Below are 14,642 nucleotides of genomic sequence, written 5' to 3'. Positions count from 1 at the left end.
ATTGAACTCGAATTGTAAGTAGTTTTTCTTTATTAGTTTCTTTATAGTGACTATAGGGATGAGATGCTGTTTGTCGCTGGTGAAGAAGCAGCCTAGATATTTTCAGGACTKCGTGGTACAGAAAAGCCACTAATTTTATTATAAAGGGGGTCTTTGATTATATSAGTAATTCCTTATAATAATCTAGACACTCATTAAAAATTGATCATTAATTGAGAAAAGGAGAAAAAGGCATATCAGAGTTTTGTTTTCTAGTTAAGGAGAGATAAAATAAACACCGGCAGGAGATAGTTTTGAGAGTGCTTTGATCTTCAGAATATTTTCATTGGCATTTCAGACATTTTTTATTTTTGGTTTTCAGAGTCAGTAGATTTTTAAGACTAAATGTGATTTTGACTGGTGTTCTGAGTAACACCTAGTATACTCCACCTAGCAATAGCAATTCTTCAGAAAAAAATGCAAGAGTTTATATCTTTCTTCTTGACTTTCTGAAAGCATCCTCAAAAAAGTTTTAGGAGGCAAACAACTGCTTTCATTTGTTTTCCCCTTGTGTGAAAGTGTTTCATTTTTATGAWGTGATTTTTATTGTTATTGTTGTGGTTGTTACTTTGACAACAGTGAAATAGAGGCTGATCTGAGGCAATAATTTTTTTCACTGAAAGCTGTGAAGAAAACTTTTTGCTGTCTTTGTAGAAAACAARATTGCAGTTAGCTATGAGGATTTCTGATAATTTTTGTAAGCTAAATACTTCAGCTGAAATTCTCAAAGAGCCTAAAAGAATTAGGAGCTCGGGAAAATTTCAAAACACTGAAGTCTATCATATTTCTCAGTGATGTTCTGCACATCAGATGATTATTTAAACAAGTCTTAAACTAGTATAACTAAAAAAAACCCTAGCAGCTGTTCAATAGATGCTAGGGCAGGCCCATTATAAAATGTACTATGGTATGTCATAATGGTTAGGATACCAGTACGTCCTATTTTTAGTACCATTGACTCAGTCACTTGAGTTCAAAAAATAAGCAGGGAACATCTGTTTATTGAAAGGATTTCCTCTATAATTTCTCGCTCTATTCCATCCTTTATAAAGTACTTCCAAACTTTTTAATTGGTTCCTTTAATTTATTTTCAAATATTCTGACACTGCATTATCTTCTTATTAAAAGCTGCTGCCATGAAAAAGTAATTCTTGTCTGATGTTTTTTTCAAAATTTTTAAAAATATTTTTGGGGGGTGTTGCTTTTGCTATGTTTTTCTTAATTTTATAAATGTTCAAGATCCCTCCTTAAAGCTACAGTACCAAAGATTGTAGTGCCGGAATTGTCAAAACAAATAGCAGCTTAGCTGCCATCCATGACTCTGGTCCAATAGCTCTGTCAGAATATTTAACAGCTATTCAGCCAAATACTTGTAGAGCAGCTGTAGCCCCAGTCGGGCTGAGTCTTATTCTGTCCTTCCTTTTAGCTATGCCATATGATTCATCCTTCTTCTTTTAGAATATTAGTCTATTTATATATTGTACAAGAAAGCAATAGCAAATTAAAGGTAAACACTTGCATATTAGCATGATACAATTCTATACAATTGAAGCAATTTAAGTATTTTCCAGAATGGATGTGCTTGGCACATGGTGTGAAAAATGAAGGGGAACACTCTCATGACATGGGTATGACATTTTGATAATGCTAGCAAGACAACTACTCCATGAAAATACACGAATTTCACTCTGTTTTCTGAGGAAGTTCAAGAACTTTTGCTTTTGTATCACTTTTTTTTCTTCTCTGAGCATCTCTTCCCAGAGGCCACCCTGCTCTAACTATATTATTAGGTAAGGCTCTGGCCATGTTTTAGCCRGTGTGTTTATTTTTCATGGGATAAGGTGGCTTATTTATTTTTTCCCTCCTGATCTCCTTTGCCACACAGGCAAAGAGAAAGAGTGTTACGGGGAAAYGGGGTATGGATCATACAGASACCAATATGATGAGCAATGATCTCTTTATGATTGGGCTGAGCCCCTTTTATCTATTTAGTAACAGTGTGTATACTAGGTCTTCCGGGTAAATGGCAGATGTCTATTGGCTACTTAGCAGTCCATTCTCTGCTTATCAGCATATGATTGGTGCGTTATAAGAGTTGCAAAAGCGGCTGCACCGTTAGCTTTGCRGTTTCTTTTACTCTGTTTTTGGCATCTGCCTCATYTGGTTTTGTTCCTCTTCAACATTCCTTCTTMCTTTTATCACAGTCAGCCCARGACCGYTTGCTACGCTGCCTTGGTAATATCCTCCTCTGTCTCCTCGGTTTCCACCTAGGCTTTCACACTCGATTCTGTTTCTAGCACATCTCAGGGATACATAATTACTGGCTGAAGTTCAAGTTCAGAACCTGCATGGTCACAATGCTGGATTTTGGCCCCCACAAAAGAGATATGAAACATTTGACAAATAATTTAGATTCTAGTCTGTACTCTTTTAAAGTCCTGCTTTGATGTGAGGTCCTCTTGATCTTGTTGGGTTTTATTGCTCTGTGCAAGTCTACAAGTGCACAGCCAGCTACAGGATCTGAACTGTGTTAGCGGTTTTCTCCTGTAAGAGCCATCCTTATTTAACTTTGGCACATTACAAGTAACTGACTGTAAGCTAATAGTAACATTCTCTTCACCTCCCATAACCTGTCGTAAGATGAATAAACAGTCATCACAATCCAATGCAAAACTGAGAGTGTGAACGTCACTGAGAATGAAATACTGCAGTGGCTCTACCAAGTGTGATTCATATTTCTGATCTCAGTCCAGCTACTAGTGGGCAAGTGTCCACATCACAGCCCTGATGTAACTGGCACAATCTGTCCCACCTTTGCTGGAAACATGTACTAAAAATAAACAAACAAATAAATAAAAACACAGATTGATTTGTTGTCATGACTGAACCAATGCTAGCCCATAAGGATTGTAATGGACAGGTTAAAGTCCTTTRAGACAATCCTTTACTTTGCAATGTAATGGAGAAAGTCCAGGAAGAAAGACAGTTTGGATTTATTTGTTCGTTTTAGTCATCACATATTTATTCTACTGGACTAACTGCTTCATTTTTTAATCACTGCAAAGCAAAATGGACTTTCTGTGTTTCCAGAGCGTAAAGCTTTCTTATTATCAACCCACTAGGATTTTCAAGGATTCTGAGGCATCTCAGGTGTAAAAGATAAGATGTGGTGGTGTTTTCAGGATCCCGTTATTACTGTCAATATATGCAATATAGAACTCCATCAAATAGATTACTTGAAACGCCCTCTTTGGTAGATCTTGACTTTTAACATTGTGTTTACCTTTTAGATGATGCTTCCCCTGAAAACTTCTCTTTGGCATTTCCAGAACTAGATCAGCAGCTGCAGGTAAACTTTTCTTCTGYTACAACAGTTCTACTTCACTCTCACTGYATTTGYTGTTATAARAAGCTTCTRGTTGTTACACTAAGGTGAAAGTTTKTAGTGGTGCTTTTCTAGCYTATTAATATTYAGTAAGACCGGATATATCCATAGAAGAAAACATTGCCTTTCAAGACCTACATAAAATTTAATCTGACATTTTTAGTCCATTTGCAGGGAAATTACTATTTTAACAATCTCACGTCCTTCTAAGATTTTGTATACAATTCCTGCAATGCTGTTGCACTACATTGAAGAGAGCCCTTGTTCATTTGATGGGAGAAGGAATGAGCCCAGTATTATATATTCTCATGCCTGCAGGCTGTGTTWTGACTGATATCAGTTTTCTCAGAARCATTCTAAGAGAATCCTTTTGTGAGAAGTCTGATTTGTCAGCATAAGATGATGGACCCCCAATATACTGGACAGTGAGCATTTGATGGCAAMCCCATGATTCACCAGGCACAAAGCTAATTCTGCATCCAGGGATTACTTCTCTTTCCTCTGTGGAGGTTCTGGGGTGTTGGCTGGCTTTTGTGGACTACTTCAGATCAGCTGTTTTTCCAGGAGCATTGACTCCCTCTGATATCTCACTATGAATACAGTTGTTTCCTGACTAAATTGAGAAAGGCATTAGCAGACAATTAGTTGCCCAATAAAGTCATCTTTCTTGTAGCCATCAACCTGTGACAACGCAGGAGGGCTGCTGACTTAAAGGGCTGACTCTTTTGTCCTGCTGCTCTCACCAAAAGGATGACTGAGAAAGGAATGGAGGATGACCAAGACTTTTCTTACTCTAWGCTTCTCATCTTGAGAATATGGGCAGGTTCTGTAGGCATAAGTAAGAAAGAATAACAGTTTAAGATTTGGGACTAAAGGAACAGGGTAATATGCTGATCTCTTTATTCCACTAACCTTTCAGTGCAGCAAAGATGATTGATTTTTTTCCATCAGAAGAATTCAATTTGAGAAAAGCAATAATGTTTCATGGCTGAAGCACTGAATTGAAAGTAAAGAACCTGCATTTTGTTTCCAACTCTGTCAGTGACACATTGCCTAACCTTGGAGTTGCTTCATCCCTCTGCTCATTTCTGAAATTAGATTAATAATTTTTACCTTCTTTGTTAAAAAGCATTAAGATCAGTGGGTGAAGAGGCTCTAAAAGAGCAAAGTATRGTTATTATTGCTGCTGTTCATACATAAAAACAAAATTACTAGCATTAGATGTAAGTGCTTTACAGGACGAGTGATGATTTTTTTTATTAGGACTTTTATGACCCATATTTCTGGAACCTATARTATGCTCTAAATAAGGAATTTCATGATAGACTGAAGATGCCCCTCTGGAAGCATTCAAGTGTGCTGGATAAATAGTAGCCCTTTTGTAGAAGTTTTTAAGTGCACACTAGCACAATTCCACTAAGTGCACCCTATTGATCTGTCAAATACTTGACATTTTATTCAGGAAAATCTCCTGTACTCTCATGGTCTCAATATGATAACAAATTTAAATAAACAATCAATGGCTTTGATTCAGATGATGTGCTTTTTATTATCCTTCATAAACTCTCTTGGTAATATCAGGGCTGCTGAAAGGATAACTTATCAGTTATAACTTAAAGGAGAACTCAACCACTCAAAAGTATAAAATTTGTGGCAGCACTTCATCTTTAGCTTTTCAAGTTTATGTGCACATTTTTCTTTTGATGCCCTTATGTTCATCCAGGGGCAATTAAGTCAACACAGGGTTCACTGAGCTGATGCAGAGGTAACACTGCATTTAAATTCAGCAACAAAAACTCAAATTTCCTTGCTTTTGTCAATTTGGATCACAGCTTCATGTGATAACTACTTATGTAATTACAGTATTTTTATGCCACTTTAAAATTTCCAACAAGCAATAACTGTCACAMAGTTAGATTTACCGAGTTACATTTTCTTATATTGTGATTTTTCAATTGCTACAATCCAACCTGCTGAGGGTTTGTCAGAAACATATGGCRAGTGCTTATTTTTTTATGGCATTGCAATTCATTCCAGCTTTGAAACAGGTAGCTCCTGTATTTCAGCAACAAGTAAACATGGGCCTCACCAGGACCTGCAAACATATGAACAGTTGTGTCCTTTGTCGTTCCRTCCATGCTTATTTCTGTCCCAAAGTGAGTTAACATAAAGCAGCAAACATGAAGGGTTGTACAAATTAACCTTTTAATCAACTGTGGCATAGCAGCCTGAAATGCTTGAATTTRTAAGAATGCTGGTACATATGTTCGTAATAAAAATATCACATCTTAGAGCCACAAGATCACTGTGCCATAAATACAGTCAAAACCATTTGAATTTTATTTAAAGAAGCAAACTATAAATGCAGGTTAGATGGTTATATTATAATAGGCACCTTAAAAGAAAAAACTTTTCAGGTTTCAAGCATACAAAGGAGAATTTTGAAACCTGTTTTAAAAACAAACAAAGAAAAAGCCCAAATTAGCTGATCTTTAAGCTGGATTTTGAAAGCAGCTTGAAAGCTATGTAAGTTCACCGAGTCACTTGGAAAATCAGAGCCTTAGAATTCTATGCATGCAGGCAGCAGACCACAGCCTGAGTACCAAGCAATTTGCACCTCTGTTTTAGGCTTCGAGCCCTCGTCCTCCTATGTTAGGCCCTGGCAGACAACTTGGCTATTTGAGCAGAATTACCTAGTGGTCCCACTTTTCCTCCCACAATCCTTCCATACCTATTCCCTGGGCAGCAGTATCCGATGGCAGGRCAAAGTTCAGTGCAGCCTTGGCAGGGTAACAAACCCTGCTGTCCAAGCACCCAGTTCTACAGAGGTAGAGGTGGGATTGCCTGGAGAGAAGGTCTTTCTAGGAGACTTAGCAAAAAAGCTAATYCTCTATAAGTACCCTTACTAATGAGCAGTTCTAGTTGMAGCTTCTTTCTGAAGAATAAAAATKATCAGTCTGTATTCTGATGTACTAGCTAGCTTCAGACTGAAATGTTTTATTTTCCAATTTATTTTTTYGATGTTACATTTTTCTACACATTCCAGTAAGCAATTTGTAAGAAAATAACTCAACTACTTTAAATCAAAATTGATATGTGGTCAACCAGACACAAAAGCCCTACATATGAGAACAGAGCAGTTTAAGCTATATTTGCAGCTTCATGACCAAAAAAAAAAAAAAATCAAACCACCATACACTTCATGCTAAGTTATCAGTGAAACAAAAGTGATATTAATAAACTTCTTGCTTTCAATTCCTTTTGTTTGCAGTATTGGAAATTATTCTCTTCCCACTGACAATAAGCAATACCTGCTTATTTGGGCTTTGATGTCATTTCCCCCCTCCCATGTGTGAGCCATGTGGGGGGTGGTGCAGCAAGGGTAGGCTGGTTACACTTCTCATTGGTAACTTTAACCTTTGCCTTGTGTAAAAGCTGGATGGGTCCTTGGAAGGCACTTCCTTGATTAGCTTCATCCTGGCCCCTCTGACAGATACTTTACTACGGGTTTTCTGCTATATTTAGACACCTACATCAGCATCCAAGGCCTTGTTGTTCGGGTCACTGAATGGAGAGGAGGGTATGTGGTGTTAAGTACCTGCATTGCTATGCTCTGTGCGTGTTCTGTCCCATTCCAACACTTCCTGTCACTTGGTCAGTTCATCTCTCTGATCTCCATCAAARCTTTATTCCTGAGAGTCTGATTCAGGAGAGGGAAGAACACAAGTCACATATGCATACACAGTGTGTTCTAAAATGCTTTATCTTTCAAAACCAGGGCTCTGAGTGACCTGGTCTAGTGGAAGGTGTCCCTGTCCATGKCAGGGCATTGGAATGAGGTAATCTTTGAAGTCTTTTCTAGCACAAAACAATTCTATGGTCTCTTCTCATGAAATTGTGAGCTTGGGTGACATTTATGTCATATTTGATATTACATATCTGTTTAGCTGGATGACTATAAAATTGCTGCAACAGGTATCAGTTTKTTAAGTCAAAGAATAGTTTTTCTTGCCTCAGTGGAGAATACCTATATAAAGGAAGCAATGAAAATGTTATGAAAGGGGTAGTTATGTGTGATATAAGAATTTAGCAGAATTTAGCAGAAACCTTGAACTTTAATTGCTTCTACTGAATGCTAGCATTCTTGTTAGACACTCACATTTATTTTAGAATTTTTAAAAGTATACTGTGGTTTTAAAGACTATGCTGTATTTTTTTTAATACATATTAATTTCTATGAGAATTCCTAGACCACTGTTGTACTCCATAATTAAACTTGATGGCCTATGAACTTGATAAGTCTCCTGTAATGCTGCTGTGATAACTATGCTCTTAGATTATGTAAGACATGCATATTCACCAAGTCAGCATCATATTAAGGTTAGAAAAGAATGGAAAATCTCCCAGGAAGGAGAGCAAAACTTACAATTGCTCTCATCCAGTTGAYCTGGATTGTTTGGAGGAAAGAGAATGGTTTAGTAGTAAAACTAGACTAGACAAGATATATCCTAAAATAGACATCTGAAACCGATGGAAGACTTCCAGTTGAACAAAAAAAAACTAGCTGCAATGTACTATTTTTGTTTGATACAATGTGGTTTTTTCTATCATAAAAAAGTGCACAAAGCCATATTATAAACATAGGCCACATTCAAAATATTGCCATTGGATTTTCCAGTTTTCCAGGAGAGTTTAGTTGAAATGTACTGAATTTACAAAAAGCAAGAAACCACTCTTTAATTAAACCAGTGCTGAAGACTTCTAGACAAGTTCATGTGAGCTGGCAAAATTGCCTGATACAGTTTTTTCTTCAAATGTCAACGTTTTCAAGAGAAAATTTTCATTTTTTTTCACAGTTAAACAAAAATGTAAATGCAAAATAAACCATTGTGAATGAAAAAAAATCAACTGTTTTAAAGTTTTTGAACAGGTGCGTGGCACTGTCAGCTATACATCTTTTGTGGATATGGAATGCTGATGTTCATATGGCAAGGCAAAAGAACTTGTCACGTGAGTGAAGCAAAAAAAAAAAGCAAACCTGAAAACTGTCATTCTGTGTCCCCAGCAAAGCTTTTATTTAGAAGGCCTCCTTCAACCTCCCTTAAAAAGTGGGCAGAGAGGAGGCCACCAAGATGATTAGAGGAAWRGAGCAYCTTTCTCCAAGGAAAGCAGGTCCCTTCCAACCCAAAGCTTTCTGTGATTTTCTGTTTCTTTGTGAAATTCCTTTGCATGTCATCTTCCAACATCTTTCATACCTAGATTCTGAACAAAAGTCTAAATAAACAAGGCATATGTCCTGTAAATATCTACATACATCAGTGCAGTTGCAGGATGGTCTATAAAAGGATCTCTTAGTGTCTACTTGCTGGATTCTGTAGAACATTTGTCGGTGTTACAGTGAGTTACGCAACAAAATACAGGGAAAAATCAGACCTAGCTGAAAATAAGGCAAAATAGAATAGACCACCAGTATAACTTACAACTGTAGCTTTTGTACTGGCTTTGTGAACAAAATCAGAGATGCTGCATGTGCCTATTTTGCCAGCMCAGGAAAATGAGAGTGGATGACACYGAAGCCTGAAATAAACAGGTTTAAAAGTAGCAACTGTTGCCATTAAATGTAACTTWCTTTGGCAGAGATGTTTTTTGCTTGTCTAGCAGGTATGCTTTTATTTATACTAATTTATGGACAGGCAAGGTACTTAATTGAACTAGCAAGCTCAGGCTGTCCTAAGAGGAAGTTAAAGTATGTTTGTTTGCTTGTGAGTAAAACATAAAAAAACRTACTGCAAACTGAACTTTATTAAAGCCTTCTGTAATTAGTCACGTTGGTAAACTAGCAATCTYGTAACATAAAAATGTTATACAAACTTCGTGGAATGCCATTAGGTGGTATCTGCAATACTTCCCATTACCTGGCCACAGATATTTTTAAAAAGYCTTCCAGGTAGAATGGAGACTTGTATCTCTCCTTTTCCCATGTTACTGCAGTAGAAGGTGTTYGCAAAATAAGCCTGTTTCATATCCTGCTGGCCAGAAATTATTCATGGACACTGTAGGTACTATSTCTGAAACCTTTCTTAGAAATTTCCRAATTACAGGGAAGCAAAYCAAAATCTCCAGTTCTGGCTGCCCCATCCCTGGAAGTGTTCAAGGCCWKGGTGGATGGGGTTGAAAACAATTTGGTCTAGTKCAAACTGTCCCTGCCCATGGCAAAGGGGTTACAACTAGATGTTCTTYAAGGCACTTTCCAACCCAAACAACTCTATGACATGATTCAATGWTAATCTRTCCAGTCATTTGAAAACACAATCAAAATTAGCAAAGTTCTTGATATAGTGCCTAGTACCATGAGACAAGATTGAAAATCATTTTATTACCATAACATGAGTAAACAGATTTTATAATTTGTTTTAAGTTTAATTTAACTGCTAAAATATAAGAAAAATGTCACTGAAGATGAAGCAATGATATGAAGGGSTTTAGAAGTCAGCAACTGGTTCTAAGTGAGACTTAGATACCAAGTTTCAGCATGACTAGATAATTTTTAGCTCTCTATATATATCTTTTGAGTGGGAAGCTGGAATATAGAAACTGAACACTGTTTTATTTTTTAAATTGGTTTAAACCAGCTAGATTAGCAGAAACTAAGTTGGAAGCAAATCCAAGGTGGGTTTTGTTTTGTTGTGTTTTTATGAAGTATCAGTGTTTGGGGAACTTATCCCTTGGTACTGTTCAAAATTGTTTTATTGTGACGCACTTGTTGGTGGCTGATCTCTGGTAGATAACAGAGATGCTGCTTTGGCTCATCCTTACATTCTTGGATTAGAGCACTGAGACTTCTATATTCAGTCTTGTTAAATTTATGCTTTTTATTTGGGTGGCTATATGAATGGCACTATTGCTCATCCACATTGAAATGCAATTAAAAGCCCTTTCCTAGGGATTAGATTCATCAATGGGCTGCCCTTAGCCGGGGTCCCAAAATCTCCAAAATTGGGRTGAATGAAACAATGTGCTGCTATACAATTCTGCTGCAGCAGTTTTACATTTGGAACATGGAAAATTAGTGTCTGTGTTAAAATTTCTGGGAGGAATCACATGCCATCTACAAGTACTTGCAAGGTCCATACGTTACTTACATCTGTGCTTGGGGTTATGTCTGAAGCYGTTTTACCCTGTCTCCTGGATAAAAATGTTTTCAATCTTTGTCTCTGAATATGTTTAGTAAATTATAAATTTCCAGTTTCAATAAAACAAAGGATTACAGGATCATAAATAGGAAAAGTCTGACTACTTGTGCTTTTTTTTTTCCTATTAATGTCATTAAGAGRGTATTATACTACACAGAAGAGTCAAGGCAGGACAGCAAGAATTGCAAAATAATCTAATATTGTGAAATGCAATTGGATATTATTTAACTGGGCAGTAAAGGCACTATTTTAAGTGTTTCCTTTTACTTCAAACAGGTGGCTCAATCATGCTATTTGGAGTTCATTTACAGTCAGTAGATTTATGGCTAATAACTTAAAAATACTTCCTGAAAATGTTATAACTGAAATGTGACAGTCAAGCCTGAAGCCTGAATTAAGATGCATTCTTCTTTAAGGAGAAAAAACACCTACATTTAACTAAACTGTATTTTTAAGGACTTGGCTGAAATTCACACGAGGAGTCCTAAGACAGAGTGGTTTTATTTGCCATATTTGTTACATTCATCATGCATTGAAAAAAGTTGGTCTTGCTGCAAGTATGTCAGTTCCTGCAGTGAAAAGATGTTCATGTGTGTGATGGATCTGACCAATGCATCATCTTTTGCATTTACAAATCACTCTAGCTGAAAAAGAGGGGGGTATGGGAGGCATCCTTCTTTGAACAATCTTGACAAGGAGAGTTCTGAAAATTCTTATGAGGTTTGAAGTTTTACATGTATTCTTATGCAGAGARCTGTTCTGGGTTTTTTCTTTCTATGAGAGGCCATCACTAGGAATAGCTAGCCATATCCTGCAATTTTTAAGGGGAAAAAGTTGTTTAGGTATTCTCACAGAAATTTAGATAAATTTTGTCTCTTGCAAAATATGTGGGGTTTGAACTAAAATTTCATTCAAAAAACAATGGGTTTTTTTTCCTTCTTTTTCTTAAAGCCTCTGCCTCCTTGTCATGACTCTAAGGAATCTATGCAGGTGTATAAACAGCACTGCAAAATAGCAGAAGAGTACCATGAGGTCAAGAAAGAAATTGCTCTGCTGGAAGAAAGGAAGTGAGTAACTTTCCCAAAGGATTTACTGTTGCATATTCTCTTTGTAAAATCCTGTTTGAAACATGAGGGTTTAACGTATTTTCTGACCTTATATACCTATACGCTTATATGTATATRTGCTTATTTATACATACATTATAATTGTGGCCTTCCAGTATCTGAAGGAAGATGGAGAGAAACTATTTACAAGGGTCTGGAGTGACAGGACAAGGGGGAATGGCTTCAAACTGACAGAGGGCAGGTTAGGTTGGATACTGGGAAGAAATTCTTCCCTTTGAGGGTGGTGAGGCCCTGGCACAGGTTGCCCAGAGGAGCTGCGGCTGCCGTATCCRTGKAAGTGTCCAAGGCTGTGTTGGATGGTGCTTGGARCAACCTGGTCTAGTGGAAGCAGTCSCTGCCCATGGCAGGGGGAATGGAACTGGATGATCTTTGGGGTCTCTTCTAACCAAAGCCATTCTGATTCTGTAATTTCATACCTTTGCCTGATGGTCACAGTAGGGCACAAATTGGCCATTACTCTATAGGAACAACTGAGGCCACTAAGGGCTGTCACAGTTCTGGGCCCTGTGGATGTCCCTTAAAACCTTCATTGACAGCCTCCAGGTCACATAACAATCCAGTATAACTGGTCCAGGTTCCCTTCTCAATTTTAGGGGATTTTTTCTTCAGTTGAACTTCGCACACTTTAATGAAGAGCATAAATGCTCATTTAGGCTTAGAATACTTGACAATATTAGTAAACATGTTTCTGTGAGGTGCTTTGTTTTTGTGTACATTGGTTCAATGTACATTGGCATTTCAGGTGTTCATACACAAAGAGAATAAACTGGAGACGTTTTTCTTGTCTATGGCCTGTACTCATAGTCCTGTCATCTTTTGCCTGACTATTAAATGGCAAAGTGCATTCTGTGGCTGTTGGTCCCTTTCCACAAGAAACCCAAAATTCAGAGAGAGGAAAAACAGTGAGTAGTGAAATCTCTGCCCAGCTGACGTTGCAGTTCAGCAACATTTGMATCCATGGGAATCTTCAGCTGCAGAAGCAGGATGATGGGACGGAAACTCTTGAAATCCTGTAGTCTTAAAAGAAGCCAAAGAACTCCCTCAATCCAAACTAWGCAGGATAAGCAAGTGAAATGTCTTTATCAGGGTTGATGACTTTGAGCACAATACAGTTACTTTTTGCCTAAAGTACCAAAGCTAGTTGAAGTTTCCCACTAAACATCCCCTTCTACTGAAGGACCTGTGTGGTACTCCGATGCTGATACACTGACACAAAAGCTAAAAAAGATGTCCAATGCCATGGAAAAATGCATGACATGGCCGTATTCACATTTGATTCATCATTAATTGAACTTGGCCAATCAAAAGTAATTGGTGTTTTTAAAAATGGGAAAATCATTAATTCAAAAACATTTGTGAAGATTTTTCAAATTTGCTTGTCTAATATGAGTTGCTTACATCATTAAATAGCATTGATCGCTATTTAGCAATCAGTTCCATGTGGAAACCATGGAAACCATGGTGGAAACCATGTGTCTGTCTACTCTGTAAATCCAAGTGCAATATAAAATATTAAATTTATTAAATTTAAGTACTTAAGTCGTATAAACCCCAAAGCTAATCTTAAATCATTTGGGTTTTAGAGTCTAGTAATATAAATCCATTATTATTATTATTATTATTATTATTATTATTATTATTATATCTCTGAATCAGTTGTGCCTATTTATGAAGAATGCTTGGAGCCTATGAAAACGAGACATTCATGTATATTTTTGCACTCTCTGGAATGAAAAAGATTGTTGTTTGAAGACACTTTTTTTATCTGTAGGTCTGGGGCACTRCCTAAATTAGAAATTGTTGGCTTCTTGAGAATGACAGGTACATGCACAAAATTGTTTACCTGAGCTCACTACTATCCTAATCAACCTCTGAGCCCAGTGGTCAGCCTCTCAGTGGTGCTTATCCTGGATGAATTAAAGGGCTTCAGACTGGCATTTTCCTTCATTCCACCAGTGGATGCCAACAGTGGAACAATGTCAGGAAGCTTCCACCACTGCTATCTTTGCTGAACCATGTGAATTCCATGCCCCAGTAAACGTATGTTAAGAGTAACTGAATAAGGCAGCAGATGGAATTATATTATTGTGACTCTAATACGCGCCTTCTAATTACATAGCTGAGGCCTTGTGTTCACATGCTGAATAGCTGTGAAATGCCTAAACATGACAAATATGTGGGCAAAACCTTTCATACCTCCCATGTCTCTTAATTAGAAAAAGTCATCCTACAGCACYGGCATCAAAGATGTTTCATTTCCTACAGCCTGATTTTGAGGCTTARCAAGCTGCAAGTGTCAACTGAAGATATTTTTCTTCAGGTGTGGACTGTTTATAACCCTTCCCTCCAGGTAGATTATCCATTTTGTAGTATTTTGGAGCAGGTTTCATGAGACTGCCTTTCCCCCATGGGGTATCTTCCCTTTCTGTGGCAGTCTGCTTTTATTAAACTCTCCAGAAACTAGTTGGGACCTCTTCACCACATGAAACTTGGTTGAAATTCAAAGGTGGATTAGAAAGTTGTTAGGGTACATWGAACTTTACACACATATAAGCAAACTAACCTGAACACATTACCCTTGGTTTTTATCTAAAACTAGATAGAAAGGGAGTATAAGTTGGAGGCAAAGGAGTAAGCAAGAAGTAAAAGTTTTACTCTAGTGTTCACTGATTTATGTCTAAAAACATTCTCAGCACTTACAGTTTGAGAGTTTAAAGTAGTTTAGGGGATAGCATATGTTGAATGAAGAGTGGATTATAATGGCTGGGGTGGTATGCATGTTTTGCTTTGTGTACATATATATATACACACACATATATATATATATAAAATACATTATACTTATATACATGTATATAATTACATATATGCCTTATAGTTGTGGCTTTTCAATACCTG

At 37.2% G+C, this 14,642-nt stretch overlaps 1 protein-coding gene across 2 annotated transcripts in view; it reads left to right on the top strand.

Moving 5' to 3' along the window:
* Positions 1 to 14,642, top strand: part of MAP3K7CL (MAP3K7 C-terminal like) — a 40,651-nt gene that overhangs the window by 17,616 nt on the left and 8,393 nt on the right. For both annotated transcript variants that reach the window (XM_057385998.1, XM_057385999.1), the window contains exons 4-5: positions 3,330 to 3,388; positions 11,569 to 11,684. In XM_057385998.1, the coding sequence (XP_057241981.1) occupies positions 3,330 to 3,388; positions 11,569 to 11,684 (175 nt within the window). The remainder of the gene's footprint in view (positions 1 to 3,329; positions 3,389 to 11,568; positions 11,685 to 14,642) is intronic.

The sequence above is a fragment of the Malurus melanocephalus genome, unplaced genomic scaffold, assembly GCF_030028575.1.
Source record: "Malurus melanocephalus ecotype Western Australia unplaced genomic scaffold, MMel_1.1 scaffold_899, whole genome shotgun sequence".
In the NCBI taxonomy this organism is placed as follows: domain Eukaryota; kingdom Metazoa; phylum Chordata; class Aves; order Passeriformes; family Maluridae; genus Malurus; species Malurus melanocephalus.
The sequence above is the reverse complement of the archived record's forward strand: the minus strand, read 5'-3'. Positions and strand labels throughout refer to the sequence as shown.